This window comes from Colias philodice, chromosome 21 (genome assembly GCF_061535455.1).
Source record: "Colias philodice isolate Cphi_HAF_F1 chromosome 21, ilColPhil1 Martin Lab GWU primary, whole genome shotgun sequence".
NCBI lineage: Eukaryota > Metazoa > Arthropoda > Insecta > Lepidoptera > Pieridae > Colias > Colias philodice.
In genome coordinates this window covers 8,317,351-8,342,390 of record NC_143106.1, presented here as the reverse complement: position 1 = coordinate 8,342,390, position 25,040 = coordinate 8,317,351, and the positions used below count along the sequence as shown (strand labels likewise).

The following is a 25,040-nucleotide window of genomic DNA, read 5'->3' as shown; positions in this document are numbered from 1 at the left end:
AGCTTTCATAATTCTTATATTAAATGTTAATTCAGTACTCTAAAATTACATAATTATTCTATAATATATTTCAAGTAATGTTGTCATCTTTTACACCGACATATCCTTTTCATAGCTCTTTTTAGACCAGCATAGTAGTGTATTACTTGTTCCTGAAAAATAAAAATTAATTAATATTCTATACAGGGTGTCCCAAAAAGTAGTGATGAACGGAAGCTGGGAGGTAGAGGACCTAGAGGGCTATCCGAATCACCCCCATGTATGTTATGCGATTTTTCGTATTTTCGGAGTTATGACGTTTTTTTCAATTTTTCATTTATCGCTGAGTAGGATGAGATTTTTATTTATGGTGACGTAAATTATTGCGCTAGATGATTGATTTTTTTTGTGTGCTAAGCTGAAAGATAGGCCAATTCAGTATGGTAACATTTACTATCGTTAGATCTTCGAATGGAATAAAAAAAAGAATTAAATGCCAAGAAAGATAAAATTACTCAGTATGTTCACCACTTCAAGGGCCCGTAAAAAATAAAATCACATAAAAAAAGTTTTCCGTTTGTCTTTTAAAAACTTGCTCTATCTATCAGGTAGCTACCCTAAAAATTTCATTTTATTATTCAGAAGGCTTCAATCGAAAAATTGAAATCTAAATGTGGTAAGTGCAAAAATTTTATTAACATGATGATCATTAAAACCAATAAATAGGTGTTTAATTACCAGAAATTTTTAAAATAACCCCGCTGTTGCTGATTGTAAGTGCGACATCACCATAGAAAGTTGTCTTTTAAATGTCTTAATGCCCTTTTATCATTTTTAATGGTTTCTTCTGCTATTATGAATTTCCGGGTTATTTCGTCCAAATTGTGGCATTATCTCAAGTAGCGAGGTCTTTTTAGTATCCCCATTGAAACAAATCAATGGGGTTTAGGTCGAGAGACCGTTAGGCTAGGCTTTAAGGCAGGCGTCACCGGCGCATGCGCAGGCTGCAACGACCAATCCATCTTTCAGGGTATCTTTGCCCTTTAGCCTGGCCTCCACGGTCCCCGGACATAAACCCTATTGATTTTTTTTTCCGTGGGGATAACTACAAAAACGAGAGACTGCCACAATTTGGACGAAATAACCCGGAAATTCATAGTAGCAAAAGAAACCATTAAAAATGATAAAAGGGCATTCAGTCATTTAAAAGATAACTTTTTACGGTGATGTCGCACTTGCACTGAGCAACAGCGGGGTCATTTTAAAAATTTCTGGTAATTAAACACCATGTTATTGGTTTTAATTTGTTTTTATTAATCATCATATTAATTCAATTTTTGCACTTACCACATTTAGATTTCAATTTTTCGATTGAAGCCTTCTGAATAATAAAATGAAATTTTCATGGTAGCTACATGATAGATAGAGGAAGTTTTTAAAAGCTAAACGGAAAACCTTTTTTATGTGATTTTATTTTTTTACGGGCCCTTGAAGTGGTGAACATACTGGGTAATTTTATCTTTCTTGGCATTTAATTCTTTTTTTTATTCCATTCAAAGATCTAACGATAGCAAATGTTACCATACTGAATTGGCCTATCTTTCAGCTTAGCAAGCAAAAAAAATCAAGCATCTAGCGCATTAATTGACGTCACCATGAGTGAAAATATCATCGTACTCGGCGATAGGTGAAAAATTGAAAAAAAACGTCATAACTCCGAAAATACAAAAAATCGCATAACATACATGGGGGTGATTCGGATAGCCCTCTAGGTCCTCTACCTCCCAGCTTCCGTTCATCACTACTTTTTGGGACACCCTGTATACATAATATAATAAGCAAATATAATATATATATATAATAATATAATAAGCAAATATTCTCGTGTCGCAATGTTTATCTGGAAATTCCCCTAAACCGCTTGACCGCTCCATGATTTTTGTGCGGCGTTGCGGAATAATGGATTAAAAGCAGTATTGAAATAGTATGACACAAATGCCGTACAAAATAAAATGACCAAATTTACCCCGGCAATTGTCGGAAAATAAAAATAAATTCCGACTTTGTGGACCACCATTTTTGTACGGCATCTGTGTTATACTATTTCAATACTGCTTTTAATCCATTATTCCGCAACGCCGTACAAAAATCATGGAGACAAGGGGAAAAAATCTCTACCTGTACTTTCGAATTCTCATCTACGGCATAGTGCTGAATCTTATTATTTTATGCTCTTATACAAATTGTATAAATTAAATATATACAATTATATATAAGTAAACGTATAAGTATATATATATATATATATATATATATATATATATATATATATATATATATAATAGTTAAACCAGTAGAAAAATAATATAAAAAAAAGACGGGTTGCACTCCGGGAGTGCCGGCAAAAGTGAAAACTTGATTATTAACGTTCAGCATGTTTGATATTTTGGAATGGTATCCGTCTTACGCATGGAATATAAGGGCTAAAAAAAACCGTCTTAGGCGCGGGACATATACAAGCGGCGCGGCGCGCATCGGGCGCACCGCGGGCGCACTGCCGGCGCGCCGCGGGCGCGCTGTTGGCGTCCGAAAATGATATTTATATAGAGTGGTTAAATGCATTTTCTTCATGCATAATTCAGTAAAATTATGTTTTTTGTGCTAAAAGAGATTAACATTAATTTGAAAGTAACGATTTTGTTTTGATAATTCCTTGTAAGTAAATAGCGAGGATAACCCCACGATTGCAAATATATCTTTGTTGGAAATGTTGGAATTTACTTGGAAAATTTTATAGTACTTTTAACCCATTGACCACCGTAAGCCCCGATCGGGGCGCGACACAATAGATTTTCTATTGTGTCTGTGATTCCGAGGACTGATGGATTAAAGTAATTTTAAAGTAGTACTGGTGTAATGATGGAAGAAAAGAAGGTTAAAATAACACAAAATTTATATTGTACTAGCGGTCCGCCCCGGCTTCGCCCGTGGTACATATTTCGCAATAAAAGGTAGCCTATGTTCTTTCTCAGGGTCTAAAGATTATCTGTGCCAAATTTCATCAAAATCGGTCCAGTACCTAGTTTATGCGTGAAAACCATACATACATACATACATACATACAAACCTTTCCTCTTTATAATATTAGTATAGATAAAATATGGTTTTCAAACACAGGTTTACATTTAAACCATATAAATCTTATCATTAAAATCTCAGTTCAAAAGTATTTACAGTACTGATCATTCCACAATATTATTACAATTACAAATAAATAAAAAACACAATCAAAATCAGGATTATCTTTATTTCTGACATTGTAAATACATGGGAACTTTCATTATGCTCTTCTTCATTTTCACTTTCCCTACTGCCATCACCTGTGTAAATCATTTCATCGATTAATTCAATTCACCTTTAAAAACAAAACGAAGAAGGGTATGTAAAAGCAGCTCTATATAATTCCACACAGAGAGAACACATTTTTGACTGACAGGCTACCGTCTCCTACCACCCGATTTGTTTTTGATTGTGTATGACCGTGAATTGACCTCTATTTGGATGCGATGGGGGAAGCGCGCCTGCGGTACGCCTGCGGTACGCCCGCGGCGCAACCGTGGCGTGCCGCCTCGTCGCCTTTCCAAAATTCTTTCATACAAAATGTATAAGAAGGACGTGGTGCAAAACAGATTCAAGAGGTGCGCTTATGGCACGCCCGCGCCCGCGCCGCTTGTGTTTGACCCGCGCCTTACGCTTTTTCGATCAGGTCACGTGTCCTGACGCGAGTTTAAGATTTTATACCCAACGCCGCTAAAGAAGTTTTCACTTCAAAAAAATTAAAATATGTATTTATATATAGTTCTACATAGGTCACCTGGTGGTTCAAATGACCCATAATTTTTTCAACATGGGCCTGTAATCTATCAATAACAACCAATAACCCAAAATAAACGAAAATGACCCTTACCTGCATTAAATTAAAGCACATAGCGACTAGCGCCATTCCCAGCATCAAATACAGAGAGCAAACTATAAAAGATGTCTCTATACGAGGCGTGTATATTCGCTCGCCGGGAACGAAGTCGCCGAAACCGATGCTATTAAATTAAGAAATAAAATAAATTAATAAAAAAAAGACGGGTTGCACTGGGGGAGTGCCGGCAGAAGTGAAAACTTGATTATTAACGTTGAGCATGTTTGATATTTTGGAATGGTATCCGTCTTACGCTTTTTCGATCAGGTCACGTGTCCTGACGCGAGTTTAAGATTTTATACCCAACGCCGCTAAAGAAGTTTTCACTTCAAAAATTATCAATTAATAAATCTTGTTATATAAAAATTACGTGTCACAATGTTTGTCCTCAATGGACTCCTAAACCACTTAACCGATTATAATAAAATTTTTCATCAAGTTCGATCCAACTTGAGAGATAGGATAGTTTAAACATGTAGGTACCACGGGCGAAGCCGGGGCGGACCGCTAGTTTTTATATATAAAAAGTACATGTAACTTTGTTTGTCCGCGATGGATTCCAAAACTACTGAACTGATTTTAAATTTGATTTGCACCCCATGTGCAGTTTGATCTAACTTAAAAGATAGGATATGTTACATTTCATTTTTTAGTCGCAAAATAATTTGATTTCAAATTTTTATAATTGTCTTTTATTTGACAGTAACAATCATCTGTTAGCTACAAACTATTCTTAGATAATATTATGGCGTCAAGAGCCACAATAATAATAATCACTTATAATACCACAAGAGCTTCAAAATTATCGGGTATTTTCCGATAGGTTCGTTGCAAACAAATGAAGGAGTCAAGTTTTTAGTCAAGGTTAAAAAATCACGAGCGCGAAGCGCGAGTGATTTTTCCTGAAAAACTTGACGACTTTATATGGTGCAATTCTATTGGTCGATATTTGGGTCGGAAAAATAATCTTCAAAAATCATGACATTTTGAATTAAAATGTTGATAACTTTTTTTATTTATATAAAGTACAAAATAAAGACAAACCTGCTTAAAGATATAAAACAGAAGTAAGCACCATCTAACTTGTCCCATCTCTCCCAAAGGCCGAATATCATTGATCCAAACATGAGATATCTGAAAAAAATAAATTTATTACATACTAAAACGTATTATTAATTTATCACCTCTAGAAAAAAGAGCGTATGTGGTGAGCACACATGTCAGAAGTGAAACTTCTTTGGCAACATTCAAAGATACCAAAACCGTCGCCTTACTCCATGACGTGACGGTATTGCCTTGATGCGACCTTGAAATTTTACTCTCAACGCGCTTAAAGAAGTGTCACTTCAAAAACATTAACAAAAAAAGACGTGTCGCACTCTGGGACTGCCGCGGTAAAGCTATTGCATGCTATGCCTTCAAGCCACACCTCCGTGCCCGTCGGAGTGGGGAGCGTGAGGTTTTTTCGTTACGGAATTTCTGGATTCGGTACCCGCGCTCAAGGCCCGGCCGCGATAGAATAGCTTAAAAAATATTTTCTAAAAATTTCTTGATTCCTCTAGCTGTCGTGATAAAATATTTGCTTTATTTTACAAAATTAAGTACAGTGCGACACAAAAGAGATGAAAATAAATGAGGGCGCCACCGTCGCTCATATAGCAACACTGATACTGCGACGCAAGCGATCTTGATACTATAGAATAAAAATCCAAAAATCTATATAATATAGGGCCGATTTTTCAATGCTTGGATAAAACTTATTCGTCGAATAATGTATAAAACTACCATTTTAAAAACGTATTCTAATTGCCCGTATTTGACAGTTTACGTGACATTTTAATATTATCGTGTTATACTTTATTGGACGGATAAGTTTTATCCAAGCATTGAAAAATTGGTCCATAATCTAAAATAAATACCGCGATTTAAACCGTTATAATTTTTCATTGTAGCAATAGTGTAATTTAAGACAAAAATACATTAGTATTTTAATTGACCTACCTAGGTCAAATTTTACTTGAATGTATTTGGAATTAGTTATTTTATAAAAATCGGTCAAGTGTTTAGACTGCAGAGGCGCACATAGAATCAAACATACAAACAAACAAGCATACATGCAGCTCAAACACATTACCCTCTTTCTGGGTCCGTCGGGTAGAAAAAAACAAGGCGATTTGAAAACCACATATTTTTATTTTTTTTGTAGATAAATTTTGTACATTAATATAATTCATCAAAATCTAAATATTCTACTCCTTCAAAGGACTGATCATCACTCTGTTTCGAAGTACTGGCAAGAGGGTACGGGGCATCTTCAGTATCTGTAAATATGATACAGTAAATATGATTTTTTTCTTATGGTTTGATTGATTAATAGATAGATAGCTGTATGAAAACAGTTATCACTATACTATGTAGTAAAATCTAAACTAGGTACTTTATTTGAGGCTGGTTGGATTGGATATAACTTCTTGACTCAAATTGTGCTGGTCGCACTATAAAAACTAGTTTTTGTTTACATACAAATAACCTCAAATTAAATTGCGAAAACGTAATAATCGCCATACATACATACATTAAACACTCGTCACTAATGGAATATTCTATTTTACGTAGTACTGAGCAAAAATAAATGGAATCTCACCGGTATATTCTGCTGTACGTTTGTAAACGTTTTCCAAATCAGTCAATAAATTTCCAGCTTGAAATTCGGACAAACACCGAATAAAAACTGTATACACCACATCACGGACACCGCTACGTTTAACCTTTTTCGTAATGTCTCCTTTTTTATTTAAATTTCTTGTTCTAAATAACAATTTTATCTCAATAATTCTCCACTTCACGAAAAAAACAACAAATTTTTATTCAACTTGACAGCTACATTGCCAATTCAGGGTTGCCAGGTAATGAAAAACGAATTAGTTCCAAAATAATTAATTTCATCTCTTTTATGTCGTACTATAACGTATAAATAATCCTAAAATGTGACGTTGTTAAGAATGTAATTTATTTAAGTATTTAATATAATGTGATGGTACTGAGTTTGAGCTAGATGAATGTATGAAATGTGATTCCCATTAATTAAAATATTTCGTTACATTCGTGGAAATAACTTTGAGGTAAGAACGTTGTAATGTAATAAACATCTTGCTTATACAAGTTGTTTAGGGAATGCTTTATGGAAAGTGTAACGGCTTTTGTATGTATTTTTTTGACGTGACAACGTCTTATAATTCGATAGAGCCGGATGCACGCACGAAAAAACATGACTCATGCGGCGTTACCTATTCCTCTGAGCTCTGAGGCGTTCCATGTAAGGCTTGAAGTGCGAGCGAGAGCGCGGAACGAGCGACAAAGAAGCACAATCGGACGTTGTCGACTTTACAGACAACCTATTTTTTTTTAAATTTGCCAAAATTCGGTGTTTTATTATTCATTCTTATTTACTTAAACACTCATGAAATTATAGTTTCGTGGATGATAACGTGATATCGGCGAAAGCGCATAATATCCATATAGCAACAAACTTCAACAAAAAATATTTTTGACATTTTTTGTGTACATAAGATGAAAGACTTTTCTATAATTTTCAGCACAGATAAAATATAAAACTTACTAAATGGTGACATAGGTGAAGTCGCTATCGCTGCTAACAGTTTGTTGGATGGGTTCCCACATATAACCACAGATAATATAATTAACTAGCTGTTCCCCGCGGTTTCACCCATATTGCTCCGTGATGATATATAGCATATAGCCTTCCTCGATAAATGGGCTATCTAACACCGAAATAATTTTTCAAATTGGACCAGTAGTTCCTGAGATTAGCGCGTTCAAACAAACAAACTCATCTTTATAATATTAGTATAGATTAATAACTTACCCGACCATGAAGAACACGCAAACACTGATGGGCACAGTTATAGACTGTGCATCGAAGGTCACATAAGTGAAGTCACTATCGCTGCTGACAGTTTGTTGGATGGGTTCCCGCAGAGGTTCGGAACAACCCCGTACTTGTAGGGGGTATCTGGAGGGTTGGGGGAGGGTGTTGGGGAGGTAGGGTCTTCTTTCTCTGGAAAAAATGAGAAAAAATTATTTTTTTTGGTAAAAATGGATGAAGAAATGGAAAAGTAAATTGAGAAAAAATAATAAGAACACAAAATTTCATAATAGATGGCAACATACACCTAATGGTAAAGAAAACATAATTTGTAACATAGTTTTTATAAATCTAGTTTTTGGCCTCATTCTTAGCCTACAATATTAATTACAGTACCCATATTATTTATAAAACATAATATGTCGCTCACCAAAAGTCTGGTTTTACAGTATTTTAAAAATTACTAGTGAATAAATCAAATATATTATAATGAAAAATTCACTATTTTATTATTACTTCTCACCTTGGATAATATCCCCTTAAATATGGATCATAAGGTATAGCTACATCAGTGATTTCTGACTCTGAATTGTCAGTCCAACCCGCTGGCCTTTCTATACTTTCTGCTTCGCTTATTTCTAACTGTAATTGTACAAAAAAAAGTAAAATAACTCCTCTATCCATGATAAAATAGTAATAAATTCAATATTCTTTATTTTGCCACAAAAAATTGAGCAACTCAACTCAAACTAGCCAGAAAACAAATTGTGTCAAAGGGAAGCTTTGCTATGTAGTTACATATTTACCTATGGAAAACTTGATTAGGGGTGAAAATGTGAAATAAATCCTGGCAAGATAGAATAACAATGAAAATCTTTATTAAACACAACAAAAATATAATAACTCAAAAATCAAGGAGTAAAAATATTTCTTGAGATTTAAAATAATCTGAGAAAAAGTTCAAGCTCAGGTTATAATTTTTTTGTCCGAAATTAAAGGCTGACAAACTACCAAAAATTATCATCTAATCCAAAAATATAAAAAAATCCATAAACCTGTGATCTAAAATGCACAACTCGTCGTCTAGTGAAGCCGGGACAACCCCGACAAAGGCATATTAGTGCATAGATGCATTTAAACCAGCTGGCTAATAACTCACCTGGGAACAAAATTATTAACTTAAGAAAAAGAAAAAATCATAAAAAAAATATATTTTTTTATCATTAAAATAAAATTCCTATCGACCTATAAGTATTCATGAATCTTAACTGTTATTTTTTAAATTAATATTTACCCACATTAATAAAAAATAATTATGTAATTTTTTTTTCGAATCAAGAGAATCATAAAATTCAGTAAAAATATTTTTTGTTAATATTATGTAGTATGAATTACACAGGTACATAATATTTGTAAGCCCTGATTTTCATTCTAATTTTATAAATCTATTGAATTAAGCAAAAAATGTGTTTTCTACGTTTTATAAGAGATACATATAGATATTTATATTGTATAATAATAACTTACCAACGTTACTCAAATATAGAAGAAAGAGCGGCATACCAAGTAGGGCGTAGAAAATGGTCACTATTTTACCCCATGACGTTCTTGGACTGAGGTGGCCATAACCTGAATAATTTTAAAGAATTAATATAAATCGAATAAATGTAAAAATAACTTTTTAATGACCGTAAAATTATATTTATTTGTTTATTTAAACACTTTAGCTAAGAAAACATTCAATAGGTACAAGAAAAAAAAAAGACGGGTTGCACTCCGGGAGTGCCGGCAGAAGTGAAAACTTGATTATTAACGTTGAGCATGTTTGATATTTTGGAATGGTATCCGTCTTACGCTTTTTCGATCAGGTCACGTGTCCTGACGGGAGTTTAAGATTTTATACCCATTACAGAAAAAGTGCTCAACGCCGCTTAAGAAGTTTTCACTTAAAAAAAATTTTTCACGTATAATAGGAATCAAACACAAAACTTAAATGCACGTATGTACAGGGTTTCCCACTATCGGTATACTAAGCGCGAAGGGACTTGTAGTTTTGCATACACTGATCACGTAAAAAATACTTACACAAAAAATTACGTCAAAAATTTTTTGCTAAATTTTTCCTTAAAATCCATGGTTTCTTCTCTAACTTCGCGCAGCCGGCATTGACCGCTTCGCTAATGTGAGCATTTTGTGAAAACATAGATAATCTTTAAAGAAAGCTCACGTGCGGGTGGCAAAGTTGCTTGTTATGGGTGTACACATAGAGTTTTAAGAATTCATCTATTTGAAAAAAAATGCGTCTGGAATTTTATAAGTATTTTTTACGAACTCAGCGTATGCAAATCTATAACCTCCTTTGAGCTTAGTATACCAACGTTGGGACTTGGGACACCCGGTATAATACGATTGATCGGTTTTGATAATTTTGAGATGAGATTATGTTTATTGCTAAAAACTACTACAGGAGGTTGAAATTTGTTATGCAAATAGATTATCCTGAATTACCATTAATACATTCAATGTGACCTTGAAAGCAAATCTATAGACTGAAGATTAATTATACACCTACATATTAAATTAACATACAATTTCCCATTATATAAACAAACAGTTCCTGTATCTTCAATATAATGAAAATGTATCATCGTATGTAAATCGCAAATGTATTTGGATTGATTAATTACTCTTGATATATTAATAGACTAGCTTCCGCCCACGACTTTGTACGTGCATCCCCGTTTTTCCCCGTTCCCGCAAGAATTTCGGGAAATCCTTTCTTAGCGGATGCCTACGTCCTAACATCTACCTGCATGCCAAATTTCAGCCCGATACGTCTAGTGGTTTGGGCTGTGCGTTGATAGATCACTATATCAGTCACCTTTGAGTTTTATATATATAGATGATTTATGTCTAAGATGCCTGTTGTATATTGTATGTTATATTTATATGTAATATAAATTGCTTTGTTGGCAATGGATTCTAGGTTAAGGACTAACCACTTTTCCCGGCTTCGCCTGTGTTAACAGGAATTTAAATACAGTCGTTACTCGGTATGATGTAAAAGAAGGTAATGGTAAAATAATAATTTTTATAATAGATTTTTATAAAATACTGTTTTTTTAATGAATAAAATATTAATATGTAGGTTGTAGTCTGTCAACTTTGTATTAATTTTTACTTTTTAAGTAGGTACGTATCTAATATTTGGTAGACAAAACACACTATTAACTTAATTAACAAATCAAATCAAAAGAAATAACCGATTTTATATCAATTTTTCTGTTTAAGAAATTCGAAATAAACTCCTCCGAAAATAGAAATTTAATATCACAAAATTACAAGTCCTTTCTATGTTACTCCATTGTAATAAACATTATGAATTTTCGATATTAAATTTTGAAATTGTATGCAATGCGATTTCAATTAAAATTTTACAAATGAAAGGTTTTTCGTACATTGTCAGAGTTTTCATACACCAGTCTTTGAAACTACATATATAATATTTGAGTTTTAGTTTCAGTTTTCAGCTAGCTGCTGCCCGCAACTTCACCAACGATCATAAATTTTCATAGTACAAACTTTCATCTATACGTCAGTCAGTCAGTCATACTTGCATTTTTTAAACTATGATGTTATAGTACGTCTATACTATTATTATAAAGTCCGATTTGAAAAATTATTTCGGTGTTAGATAGCCCATTCATCGAGGAAGACTATAGGCTATATAATATCATCACGCTGCGCTAAGACCAACAGGAGCGGAGCCACGCGGGTGAAACCGCTCCGCAGCTAGTATAATATACTTTTGTGTTTGTGTAGTATCGTGTCGTGTCGTATACTGACCTATAGTAGTGATGACAGTCAAAGAATACAAGAAGGCAGAAGAGAAACTCCATTGCCTGGAGGATCGGCTGCCATCCCACCCGCGGCGGACAGCAAAAACTATCTTACGCTGATAGTGTAGTAGTTCTATACTAATTCTGTAATATAGGTAAGTATGAAAATTAATAAAATAAAAGACGTGTGGCTCTCGGGGACTGCCGCGGTAAAGCTATTGCATGCTATGCCTTCAAGCCACACCTCCGCGCCCGTCGGAGTGGGGAGCGTGAGGTTTTTCGTTACGCAATTTCTCGCGCTCAAGACCCGCGATAGAAGCTATACAATAGCTTAAAAATATATAGTGTGTCGAAAATAAAAATAAAAATGATCACAAAAATGTTGTGTGGTTTTATGAAACCACGGTAAAAGTGAAACTGTTCGAACGGTTCCGAACACTGCTTTGTGTAGCGCATGTCGCGTGGCGGTCATACACGCGGCGATACACGCGACATGCGCTACACAGACCAAAAAGTTTGAGACGATGTAATAAAAGTTTCACTTTAAAAAAAAGCACACGTGTCAGAAGTGAAAATTCTTTGGCAAAATTCAAAGATACTGAAAACGACGTTACTGCCATGACGTGACGATATTGTCATGACGCGACCTTAAAATTTCACTCTCAACTCGGCTAAGCAAGTATCACTTGCAAAATTATGACTTACACTGTAAGTGTAAGCAAAGTTTATCGTTATAAATAATTTAATTATGTTGACATTTTTTTTTAATTTTTACGCCACAATCTATGTATTTGCAAAAGTACCCTCCAATAACTTTGACATGACTTCTTATAGTACAGTAGAATATAACATTATTTTTACTATAAATTTCCAACTGAAAAATACTAAATAGAGATTTTAAACACCGTTTGAATTAAACAAAGATTCTATAGATAAAGCACACACATACCTCTCTTTAAGAGCAGTATCATTGAACAAATTGAGCGTCAACGTGACATTTTGCCACAAATACTGTGCAGTGTTGTCCCTTTCCCTCGCCATATTGTTCACTCTCTCCATCTCGCTCGCACCTTCTATTGCTTGAAACATGAAAGCGCCTGAAATCAAACGAATATATCTCAACACTTATGGCTTTGGCAGATAGAATGCTTTTTAGCACGCGTTAAAGCGCTAACCTGACGCCCCGCTATGACGACGTGTACCTACACGCGTCATTGCCTTTTTTGGGAAGTGCTTCTACAGCTTAACCGGGCTTATATTGGCTTTGTCAGATAGAACGCGTTCTTGGCGCGCGTCAGAGCGTTGTCACTCTGTTTAACAGTATGTCACTGTGTGATCAAACACAATTCCGCGTCATAGCGCGGCATCAAGTTAGAGCGAGGCCACATTAGTACGTTGCGTTGCGCTGCGACGTCGCAGCGTTGACGCTGCGTCATTTTTCATATATTTTTTATGATATGCCACATATGCGTTGCGTCGTCGCATGCGACGTTTCAACGGATCGACGGACAAGCGACGAAGCGGGGGGAGAGTGATGCGCTGCGCTGTCGGAGCTCCGGTGTAATAACGGATAGTGTTTCGCTGCTAGAGGAGCAAGCTAGACGTGCGCAACGATATTTTTTATCTTTATCATGAGTGTGAACGATATCGATATAGATTTTCTCATATCCCTGGTGCAAGAAAGACCGATCATATGGGATAAAGGACATGAACATTTCAGTGATAAATTCCGGAAAGCAAACGAATGGGCAGCTGTTTGTAAAAATTTATTTGAAAATTACGACGAATTTGAGGATGCTAAAAAGAACAAAATTGGTAAGTTATCATATGTCATAATTACTTAGTTATATAATTTGGTACTTATGTTAATTTAAATCTTCTTCAACTGCCATGGTAAAGCGCCTGCGGGACTCATAAAGTAATTAGCAAATTGGTCTCTGATAAAATTTTGAGCTAATGATTCTCCGATGATGTGGGGTCGCAATTGTGGGAACTTACTTATTGTTATCTTGTCTTGTTGCCGTAAACCATCGTGTTCTGTGACAAAATTGTGTAAAACACAACAAGCTTTCACAATATCAATAGTTAAATCATATGCTGTATCGATTGGCCTGTGTAAAATACGCCATTTATTTGCCATGATCCCAAATGCACATTCCACGTATCTACGGGCTCTGCTAAGGCGATAATTATAAATTCTTTGTTTCACATTGAGATTTTGGCCGCCATATGGACGCATAACATGCTTACTTAAACTAAAAGCTTCATCACCGACGAGTACATATGGGATTGGCGGCTCATTACCATGATCATTTACGAGTGGTTGAGCATCGGGCAATGGTAGTTCATTTCTCATTAAAACTTCGTACAGTTTCGAATTTCTAAAAATGGTAGAATCACTTTCTTTTCCATATGCGCCCATGTCGACAAAAACAAACTTATAATTGGAATCTACAACCGCCAGCAAAACAATTGAAAAATAATGTTTATAATTATAAAACAGAGAGCCGCTATTCGCTGGTTTTGTTAAACGTATATGTTTCCCATCAATTGCCCCGAAGCAATGGGGAAAGTTAGCTTTGCGATCAAAATCTAATGCAATATTTTTTAGTTTTTCTTCTGTGATTTCTTCTATGTACTGTGGTCGAAGATATTTCCAGATAGCTTGACAAACGGACGAAATAATAATAGAAATTGTTGACCTTCCACGTTTAAATTTGAAATGCAAGTCCCTCATCGAATTTCCACTGCCCAAATACCTGCAATACAAACAAAGGGTATTATTACCTACCTACATATTTTTTTCTCTCTTTGCAGGTAACGAAGTTGTAAAAAAATGGAGAAGCGTGAAGGACAACTTTTTACGATACGTAAAAAAAATAAAGGATAACAGTTCATCAGGATCAGAGGCAAAACAAATGAAAAAATATCATTATTACAATCAATTGCTGTTTTTGCTGAAAGTTGCTCAAAATAAAACTGACAGTAGCCTTGATAAAGGAGTGGAACGAAACGAAAACACAACATCATCTCCACGTGCGACAAAACAAATGTCATCGTTACCTCCAGGTCCTTCTCGCTACGTACCTGCTAATCGCAAGAGATCAAACCAAGCAATAGATGATGTCGAGGCGCAAATGTTAGAGGCGTTGCAGGAAAAAGAAAATCGCCATCTATCATTTTTTAAAGGTATTCTGCCTTCTTTAAACGACTTTACGGAATTACAAACGTTGACATTTCAAAGCAAAGTTATAAATATCATTACCGAAATGCGGTTCGGGGAACAGACTCAATCAACAACATGGCAGCTACGCGGATATCATACGGGACAACAATATCAATCGACAACAATGCAGTCACGTGGATATCAAACTGGACTACAGGCCCAGTCACCATCGCCATCGGAGTATCAGACAGGACTACAGACCCAGTCCCCATCGCCATCGGGGTATCAAACGGCTGAATTCGAAACTACTTATTTATCAAACACTTCAGTTAGTAACTTTACTGATGATAGTCAAGAAGAAGAATATAACTTTGCTGTAATCTCTAATACTGATCCTTAAATAAAACTGTATTAAAACACAATAAATGAATAACTGATTATTATGTTGTTTCTTTTACTTACCTCAATGTGATACCAATCATTTCAATTGGTTCTATTGGATTCCTGAAATTGGTATACTGCTTCTTTAAATGTGGTTCTAAGGTTATCACCAAATAATTAAAGCTGGCCACACTCATTCTAAAAAATGCGAAAAATTTATCTTCATCTAACAACAACTCTCTATATTCCTGCATAAAAAACTGACCATCACTATTTCTTAATGCAATCACGGGAGATATCCAGAATCTTTTTTGGTTTCTACGTTTGTTTCGGCGGTGGCGTAATAAAAGCAACAAAAGAACACGTTTGTATCGATCCATTGCGAGGGCTGAACTGAGACGCTTCGTCGCCCTTCTGCGTTGCGACGACATGCGTCGACGCAACTCTGGTGTGGCATACAATGCGTTGATCCGTTGCGATGACGCGACGCACCGCAACGCAACGTACTAATGTGGCCTCGCTCTTAGCGCTCTGACGCGCGTTAAGAACGCGGTCTATCTGGCAAAGCCCTGACTGCCTTAAGAATATTAGATATCTGTCGAAAAAGTCCTCAAATAAAGTTCAGAACAAAAACCACTAGAGATCTCCAAGACGTTCCCTCATAATATTTTTAAATTCGAATCTATATTTAGTACGAATTTCAAAGGACCTTTTACAGAAGACCTTCGAAATTAATCTAGCATAATGAAGGCCGACCTTGGCACACGATGACTAGCGAAGCTATTGAAATTCAACCAAGATTAACGCTCCATTTCCCCAAAGACAGGAGCTGAATCTAATCCTATTATTTTCACACAATAATAGAATGAATAATCAATAATTATGTGACGTAATGAATCTTTTCAGAACATTTAATTCAGTCAAATTACAAGTAATGGTTCTAAGGGATAATTATGGTTGCTGACATAACAATCTCTTAATGTATTTTTATTTAGATAAGCATGAGTATAATATTGCATAGTGCCTTCTCCCGGCTTCACCCGAGTAAGAGAAAACTCGAGAAAAATATAGCTCTCAATCTCAATGGCAATTTGTCGAGTAGTTTTTAATTCTTCGCAAGCAACAATCAACTATTACCTCTTTAGAATATTAGTATAGATGTTTTTGTTATAATGTATAATCAATGTTATTTCCGAAAATAAATTGGGATTAGAATCACCCCCTCTCATATTTTCTTCATAAGCTTTTTGCTAGACTGTAATTACTGGCCAAAGACCGAAAAGAATGGAAAAAACATGAGGAGGCCTATACCCGACTATGGGTGAATTAAGGCTTGAAAGAAAGAAGAAATTACTGTCCGAAAACAAGAAATAATTGAAATAAACACGAGGGAAATCAAATACGTATTAACGTGATTATCTATCCAATATCAAGGTTAACATAGTTAATGGTGAAATATTATGTTGACCTTTACGTTATATATTTCTATTTTGACTTTATGTATAATTTCTGAACCAAAGTTTCGAGAGCCGAGAGGCAACTACTTGGTACTTTTAATACATGGTACTTTTAATAAAATTTGTGACTTTTTTTATTTCATCGTTTATTATAAAAATTGTTTATTTATAATGTCAACTCTATAATATTGATACATTCTTAGCACAGCAATATATATAATTATCTAAGAAGATAAATAACACAGAGGAACAAAAGACGCTAATTGTCCAGGCTATCTCGTTTAAAAAAAAAAAACAGAAAAAAATTGTAAAACAATTTCTATTTCAATTTCTTCAAAGACGCAGATTCAATAGGTATAAAGGTAAGGAAAATAAGAACAATTTTAAGCAAATTCAGTTTTATTTGTAGGCATAAAGGCTACGCTCCATTTGGTTATAGCAAAAGGGTGTAAGTTATTTATTATGGGTAATAGAAACCTTACCTGAAGGCAATTCGTGTCACTTTATAAGGCTTTACACCTTGTTATATTTTGTGTTTTACTTCATTCCTATGGCAGCTGTTTGTAAAATAATTTCCTGAAGACGTTAAAATTATTAATTACTGTTTTTTATTGTAATTAATAATTATGGAAACCTTTATTAACAGTAGCTGTGAAAGCTAGCAAAGATACTGGCTAGAGCTTCCTTCCTATCCCATTTTAGCCTGAGTAGCGAAGTCATATTCTATTTCTCACCTCCTACCAACCTATAGAATACAATAAATACCCACCAGCGATAGTATACGCGACCACCAGCACCACGATGCCCACGTTGCTGAAGAGAAAGGCGAGGAAACCGCGCACGTAGTCCCGGAGACGGGACCCGAAGCGGCGCTTACGACGCGCCATCTTGGCTCATCCTGGGGACGCCATTGGCGGGGTGTCACTGTAAGGAAAAATGTCTTATGTGCAGGATAGTTTAATTATATGTATGTTGCAGGCTTTTATATATTTTCTCCGACCTAGTAAATTTTCGAACGATTGTAACTGAGCTTCTTCTTATAAAATATCACAAAATTCTTCATAGATTTTTAAATATTTGATGAAATACAAATTACCCTAGATTTTGTTAAAGTGTGTTTTAACAAGCACACAGATATTAAACAAATTAATTACAAGAATAGGTATCGTTTTTCAAAGATAATATTATTAGAATTACGATGTATATGTATGTACCTATAGATCCAATGAATATTTTAACTTATTAAATTAAATTAAATTTTATAATATTCGATCACCGTTAAATAATAAAAATAAAAATAATATAAAAGTTTACAATACACGGTAGGTAGGTACCGTAGACAGAGAATCCAATAGACACCGGCAATGCGTGTCGCAGAAAGAGATAAAAAAGAATACGTCACAATATTTAGGGTTACCATGTGAGGGAAAATTTACCCCGCAATTTGTAAGATACAAATCTCTCAATATCATTATTCACATAACATAAGTGGATAATAATGAGATATCCACATTACATACTTACATGTTTATACTAATATTATAAAGAGAAAATGTTTGTAATTATGTATGTACATATGTATGTATGGTTTTCGGAGCGCAGCTAGTATATAATAAACATATTACTTTTAGATGGGTAATACATATTATGTATATACACATACCTATATATTATATAATCCATACTATATAATATTATAAATGCGAAAGTAACTCTGTCTGTCTGTCTGTTACTCAATCACGCCTAAACTACTAAAACAATTTGCATGAAATTTGGTATGTAGATATTTTGATACCTGAGAAAGGACATAGGCTATCTTTTATTGCGAAATATGTACCACGGGCGAAGCCGGGGTGGACCACTAGTATATATAGTGTATAATATATATCATTATCATAATCCCATATAAAAATGTGTATGTAATGATAATGTAGATGAAAACTCGATTGTTCATTATTTTTTATAAAATAAAATAAAAAAAATAAAAGAATGTTTATTTTCGTAAGTATTAACAGATACACACGTTAATTATATTGACCGACCCGCGAACGCGCAAGAAAAACGAAATTTACTTAATAATAATTTATTGTAATAAAAAAATTACATTTAAATTATCTCTAACTTAATTAACTACGTCCCTCCGGTTCAATGTTGGAAGTTGGAACCAAGAGTGTCCATTGTCTTCGGCGGGGCAGCGTCGCGGTGGTGGTGATTGCCGTAATACTTTCTAACCTTCGGTTTTGGTTTCCAATCTGTTCATCCTGTAGCTACAATCCAAATTTGTCGTAAATTATCCGGTTCAGGAAAACTGGAACAAGCCATTGAATATTTCAGATATTTAATTAAATACACACTGCAGAATATATATTATTATTTCCCATAATAGTGGGTAACAATTTGTAGAAAAGTTGGCAACACAAAATTTTTTAGGTTAAAATTTATAATTGTTATTTTTGTGGTTTTTAAACAATGTATTCAAGTCAACAGCACGTGATACACAATATATTAACACGCTGAAATATCATGAAGGCCTATAAACTGATAAAGAGTTGTATACTTACGAGTGAAAAGACAATCCAGGCATTTTCGTTCCACTATCACTTTAACACCCTTTAACGCTACACCGCACCATGGTATTATTTTATAAGGTATTAACAGTAAGTCTAAATCATTAAAAACCAAACATACCATGAATTACGTAACTTAGAACATGTAAAAACTATATTTTTAGGGAAGACGATAGTTAGCTGTCAAACTTTGTTTAGCAAAGTAGGTTTCTTTTCTTGAAAAAAGTGGCACGCTGGGTGAAACAAAAAATTTTATCGTTCTCTCTCATTTCTTTACACAACACCGGCATAAGTTGCTCTTTTTCTTGTGTGAATGCGACATAAACTATCAATTTGTCTATTGGTTTCTCTGTCTACGGTAGGTACACTCGCTAGTTTCAAATTCAACAAACATACTGAGATCTTGCATGCTATTTACTTAAATGTAAATTATCTGTGTAATAACTAGAAGCTACAATTGTTTACACAATGCAAGTTATTAATTTTATTTATGTACTGTTTATACAGTAAATCCTCGATATATAAACAACTGCTCTAAGCTGCAATATGCAGTTTGGTATTAACTAAACTAAAATTGCAACCGTTCCTTGTCTGAATATCCAACCCCTGAAACAAGTCTATGTCCTTCGTCAATACTTTTATACAATACAATCTATTGAATTCGAGTTTAGGGAGAGAGAATTTATGTTGGATACAGAAAAGATAAATTAACCCAACAAAAGAATACGTAAAAACTTAACTTTATATTACTATCTCAGTAGATCGAAATTTATCATTTTCATTACCTTTGGCAGTAACAAGTTAAAGTCTTCGCTTTATTTGCATGCTAAACCTAAATAAAATTCTTTTTGCTTGATAATTCAACGTAACTTATAATTCATTATATTATAATATAAATAAATTGTACATTGCTCCCAATATAGCCCTACATGTCGTAATTTACAGTTAAATATTAGAAATATAACCCACTTTTAAAAATACGTTTGCGTTCATAATTATTAATCTTCAATAATAAATGTCATAAACATTTCGCAATGAGCATGAATTTATGATATTTCATACACTCAATTAATTTTATATTTTAAATATTTACAAGAGTTTTGGGCTTTGGCGCCGTTACTTATAATGTGTTTAGGCTGGTTATATACGTGCGACATAAAATTTTAAAGCTTAGCAACGCAGAAATAAATGTTAAATTGCACGTGCATTCAAACTAAACGTGTATTTATAAATTTAAAAGTGAAAAATAATCTGCTGATAGAAAATGGTTTATATTTACATTATTTTTATTAGAACGCATGAAACAGTCAGTAATTGTATCGCTAGTAATATTCATAAAACAATTAATGAAAATTTTATTGAAAAGAAAAGTTATACAATTCTTACTGTGCCCCTATTTTGCTAGGGAATAGATCAATCGATAAACGGAAAATTGGTCTGAAAGAAAGAGTTTCAAGTAATATGTGGGAGTACATTCTCTGATATAAACTCTCATTTCAAATGAATTTTTTACGATTAAAAATATTTTACATTTTTCTTAAAAACGCAGTTATTTATTATTATCATATACAAAAAGTCGCCTTGTTAAACCATGCGACACGACAATCGTACGTTGTTAAAAAGCTTTACATCTACACAGTTCGCGTATAGCAGCAAATCATTTTTATTGTCCAACATCTCCGGTATACGATTAATATCGGGTCGCAACGACGCAGACAATATGTCACGATTTTATTATTTTTATGGTCGTACGATAATTAGATCACCGGATTTCATAGTTTTATGAAAAGCCAAAAATCGATATTAATTTTAACTGCCTAGGTGTACGTGGTTATAAATGAGATGGCTTGGGTTTAATATCGGTAAAATTATGTAAAATAGTAAGTTCTTTTTAAACATGGAACAGGTAATGTTTCTTATTTCTATCCTACATACAGCAAGACATCGATTACAATATAGATAGTAATAAATACAAATATTTCTAAATATTCCAAATAAGGCAAGGTGAAGTGCGAACGTAGATACACTAATATTTTTTGCTCCTAATATCTAGAAGGGCTAAAACTATTATAGTGAATTAAACGAGTTTATCAACAACGAACGCACTCGGAAAAGAAAGTCTCTCGGTTTTCACGTGTCACAACTCACAATGATAAGGGCTTACGTAGAAACGACTCGAAAATGTGGCCTTTTAAAATTACGTTTATCATTATACTAGCGACCCGCCCCGGCTTCGCACGGGTGCAATGCTGATACCTACTAAATACACTACAGAAAAACTGTGAACGTTGTATATAAAAACATAGCGGCCCGCTCCGGCTTCGCATGGGTATAAAATATATTATAGCCGGGCGGCCGGCCGGTACCGCCGCAAACGCTACATCCCGCAATTTTTAAATCTGTAATATCTTTGAAAATATTCACTTAAATCATACGGTGTAACGGGCCATATAGATCTATATTAAATGAACAATGTATTCAAGGTATTTAATTGGTTAAGGATTAATGCTGTATTGGTTAAAATCGCTTCGAAAATTAGCCATTATTTGTCGTAAAAAGTAATTGACAAAAAAAAGTTATTGTGGGTTATCCATAAGAGATAGATATATACCACCGCGGACTTTTCTGTAGACCTGTTCAGTGTGTATAATACTTAGTACATTATTTTGATAAAACTCGTAGGGTTCAGCCTGCGTTTGCAACGTAAGCGGAAAAAATGTAATTTTTTACGACATCACATTAGAAACCTCAAAAATAACAGTACTTCTCCACTATTTGATAGATGTTATTATACATATAAACCTTCCTCTTGAATCACTCTATTTATTAAAAAAAACCGCATCAAAATCCGTTGCGTAGTTTCAAAGATTTAAGCGTACAAAGGGACATAGGGATATAGGGACATAGGGACAGAGAAAGCGACTTTGTTTTATACTATGTAGTGATACGATTTTTCAGTATACAATATTCATAGAGCTACCGCTAGTACAACCGATATCACGAAACAATGGATATACCATTCGAATTTATAAAATAAATTAGGTGTACCTGAACATGAAACGGATATTAAGATCTAAACAATAAATTCAGATAATTAGAGACTGGATAATTACACGTACACCGTTTAGGTTAATGACCTCTTTGTGTACTAAAATATTTTTAACAAAACAAATTTTAGGTAAATAAAATGATTTGATTTTAGAAATAGAAATAGAAATAGAAAACACTTTATTGTACAGTGCACACAAAAACAAAATTTACAGAAACAATTTAGAAAGAAAGAATAAAAGATTAACATTTATTGTTTTTCTCTTATATTGCGATGGAATATATGGATCTAAATATACATCGGAACAGTTTTACGACAGAAATCTGAACTACAATAAAAAAATATGAATCATAAATCTTGCTAAAATAGAAACATTCAATCGATCTCTGCCACGAACATAAAGAGAGACATTTCAATTAGCCTATAAAACGTATAATTAACCATAAACACACGTGATACCAATAATAAAACTATAGCGCATATTATGGCGAACGAAATTCTTCAGTCATATTTAGATTGCCTTTAAATCTTTCACCGCCACTCATAGTTTTACTACAATACATAAAACTTACTCACTTAGAAACCGTAATATTATTTATACACTCACCCACACGAATATACACTGAACACACATTTTACACAACACTAATAAATATCCTGTTCCCAACTTATTGCTATGTCTACATTCATATCACAATTATGTATTATGTTTATATTAAATTTGGTAGAATGAAGCAGAATGCTTGACTTACAATTGAGGACTAACGAGGAGCCAATGGTAAAAAGCATCATAGATAAGGTAATATACAGATGTGCAACAAATAACATGTTTTAGGAATGATACTATCTGGATCTAACTTTTCCATTCTTTACGTCTACCTAAAGGAATTAAGCAGTATGATCTAAACAGACGACATTGCACAAGATGCTAAAGTATGCTATAAAATTTTCCTAAATATAACTCACCATTAACTGACTTTAACCTGTGCTTTAACTCAGTATTTAGCTGTTTCTCTCCTTATTTCTTAACCCCTTGACCACCAAGCGGCCCGATCGGGCCGCGACACAATAGATTTTCTATTGTGTCTGTGATTCCGGGGACTGAACAAACATTTTCAGCACAAGTTGACAAGGATCTCAACGATAAACTACGATAAAGAGGCAGGATAATAGCAACCGTAAGCCGTCAGTACTCATGTTATTTATTTCACTACCCTCTTTCTTTTTAAACTTAAGCTAGCAAATGATTATTTGATATTTTGTTCCATTACACATTAAAGTACAGTATCTGTATTCATAATCTTTGGCAGTCTAGTCTAATATTAGATGCGCGTGCGACGGCGTTCCCGTATCAGTTATAGTTTTTATTGTACCACCGTCCGGTGTATTTCGGGAATGCTTCTAACTGACTGCACTTGTTAATAGTATTGCTGGCCGTTTAACTTGTATATGGATATTTTTATATGGTTTTTTAATCTGTCAAAGATTATACGATTGGTGATTCCAAGACACGATTCTTTGCGTAAATTGGAAACTACTCTATCTCCGAGTACATTAATTAGAACGATTGACTTGTAATTTAGCATTCATTGTTTAATCATCATCTTTTGTGATACAAATATTTTTTTTTGTTTCAAGTAGATTCCTGACTTTTTTTAATTTCCTTCCGTTTGGGACACGTGCATTGAAAATTACAAATGATATTAATGTTAGCTGAATCAATTATATTTAAATACTTACAATCTGTCCTTACAAATCCTTCTTCGTAATCACGTATTAGCTATAACAATAATAATAACTAGCGGTCCGCCCCGGCTTCGCCCGTGGTACATGTTTACGTTTTCTCTACATAAGAACCATCCTCGTACTTCAAGGAATATAATAAAAAAAGAATTATCGAAATCGGTTCAGCCGTTCTCGAGTTATGCGCTTACCAACACATTTTGCGATTCATTTTTATATATAAGACTAGCTTTCCACCCGCGGCATCGCCCGCGCAGTCAAAGAAAAACCCGCATAGTTCCCGTTCCCGTGGGATTTCCGGGATAAAACCTATCCTATGTCCCGGGATAAAAAGTAGCCTATGTCCTTTCTCGGGTATCAAAATATCTCTATACCAAATTTCATGCAAATTGGTTCAGTAGTTAAGGCGTGATTGAGTAACAGACAGACAGACAGACAGAGTTACTTTCGCATTTATAATATTAGTATGGATTAAGAAAAGGACGTATCTAAAATATCACATGACTGAATGATTAGTTACAAATCTCAAATATGCTCTTTGTTTCAAAATAAACTGAAACACGTTGAAAATGTCCCATCCATCACTTGAGATGGCACGTTTTTACATATCTTTGGCCAAGAACCATTATTTCTCTGAAAAATTTAAAGTTTTTCTACTAATTTCTGTAAAACTTTTTAAAAGAATATATCAACACGTCATGTGAACAAGTCTCAAACTAATTTGTAAAGTAAACACATATTTTGTGACATTGGTATGTTTTTCGTGTCGATGACTAGAATGTTGGATTGTAGAATTTTTTATCAGAATTTCAAGAAATAAACATTTTATACAGATTTCGTTGTTGTATTATTTTAAGTTGAATTTAATTAAAACTAATAGAAGAAAAATTACAGTGCAATAAATTCCTAAACGAAGGAAGAAAATTAGGATTGTTAGGAAAAAAACGCAAAGTATACCTAACGTATATTTTTTTTGATCTAAGATGGATAATATCATAAT

At 34.0% G+C, this 25,040-nt stretch overlaps 2 protein-coding genes and 1 long non-coding RNA gene across 3 annotated transcripts; 1 reads left to right on the top strand and 2 right to left on the bottom strand.

Moving 5' to 3' along the window:
- Window positions 1–23,062, bottom strand: sand (potassium two pore domain channel sandman). Its single transcript, XM_089708861.1, has 11 exons — window positions 22,905–23,062; window positions 17,451–17,605; window positions 12,627–12,774; window positions 11,685–11,821; window positions 9,366–9,467; window positions 8,894–8,997; window positions 8,362–8,480; window positions 7,839–8,030; window positions 4,997–5,086; window positions 3,947–4,076; window positions 1–152 (listed from the first exon to the last, which is right to left on the bottom strand). Exons 2-11 carry the CDS (start codon window positions 17,566–17,568, stop codon window positions 84–86), a joined length of 1,209 nt encoding a protein of 402 aa, XP_089564987.1. The 5' UTR covers window positions 17,569–17,605; window positions 22,905–23,062; the 3' UTR covers window positions 1–83.
- Window positions 13,309–15,283, top strand: LOC149479089 (uncharacterized). The gene is made up of 2 exons (XM_089708873.1): window positions 13,309–13,492; window positions 14,495–15,283. The coding sequence occupies exons 1-2, from the start codon at window positions 13,309–13,311 to the stop codon at window positions 15,241–15,243; spliced, it is 933 nt and encodes a 310-aa protein (XP_089564999.1). The 3' UTR covers window positions 15,244–15,283.
- LOC149479088 (uncharacterized) lies at window positions 18,749–19,602 on the bottom strand. The gene is made up of 2 exons (XR_016317350.1): window positions 19,243–19,602; window positions 18,749–18,989 (listed from the first exon to the last, which is right to left on the bottom strand). It is a non-coding gene; the product is annotated as an uncharacterized LOC149479088 (long non-coding RNA).
- Window positions 23,063–25,040: the final 1,978 nt, after the last annotated feature.

Bases quoted from the DNA above. Each gene is read 5' to 3' on its own strand.
- sand (XM_089708861.1), bottom strand. From the start codon at position 17,568: ATGGCGCGTCGTAAGCGCCGCTTCGGGTCCCGTCTCCGGGACTACGTG. The intron at 11,822-12,626 runs GTATGTGTGTGC...CCTATATTACAG, and splicing joins GATACTGCTCTTAAAGAGAG to AATTAGTATAGAACTACTAC. The intron at 153-3,946 runs GTAAGGGTCATT...TTTATTTTTCAG, and splicing joins TGTGCTTTAATTTAATGCAG to GAACAAGTAATACACTACTA.
- LOC149479089 (XM_089708873.1), top strand. From the start codon at position 13,309: ATGAGTGTGAACGATATCGATATAGATTTTCTCATATCCCTGGTGCAA. The intron at 13,493-14,494 runs GTAAGTTATCAT...CTCTCTTTGCAG, and splicing joins TGCTAAAAAGAACAAAATTG to GTAACGAAGTTGTAAAAAAA.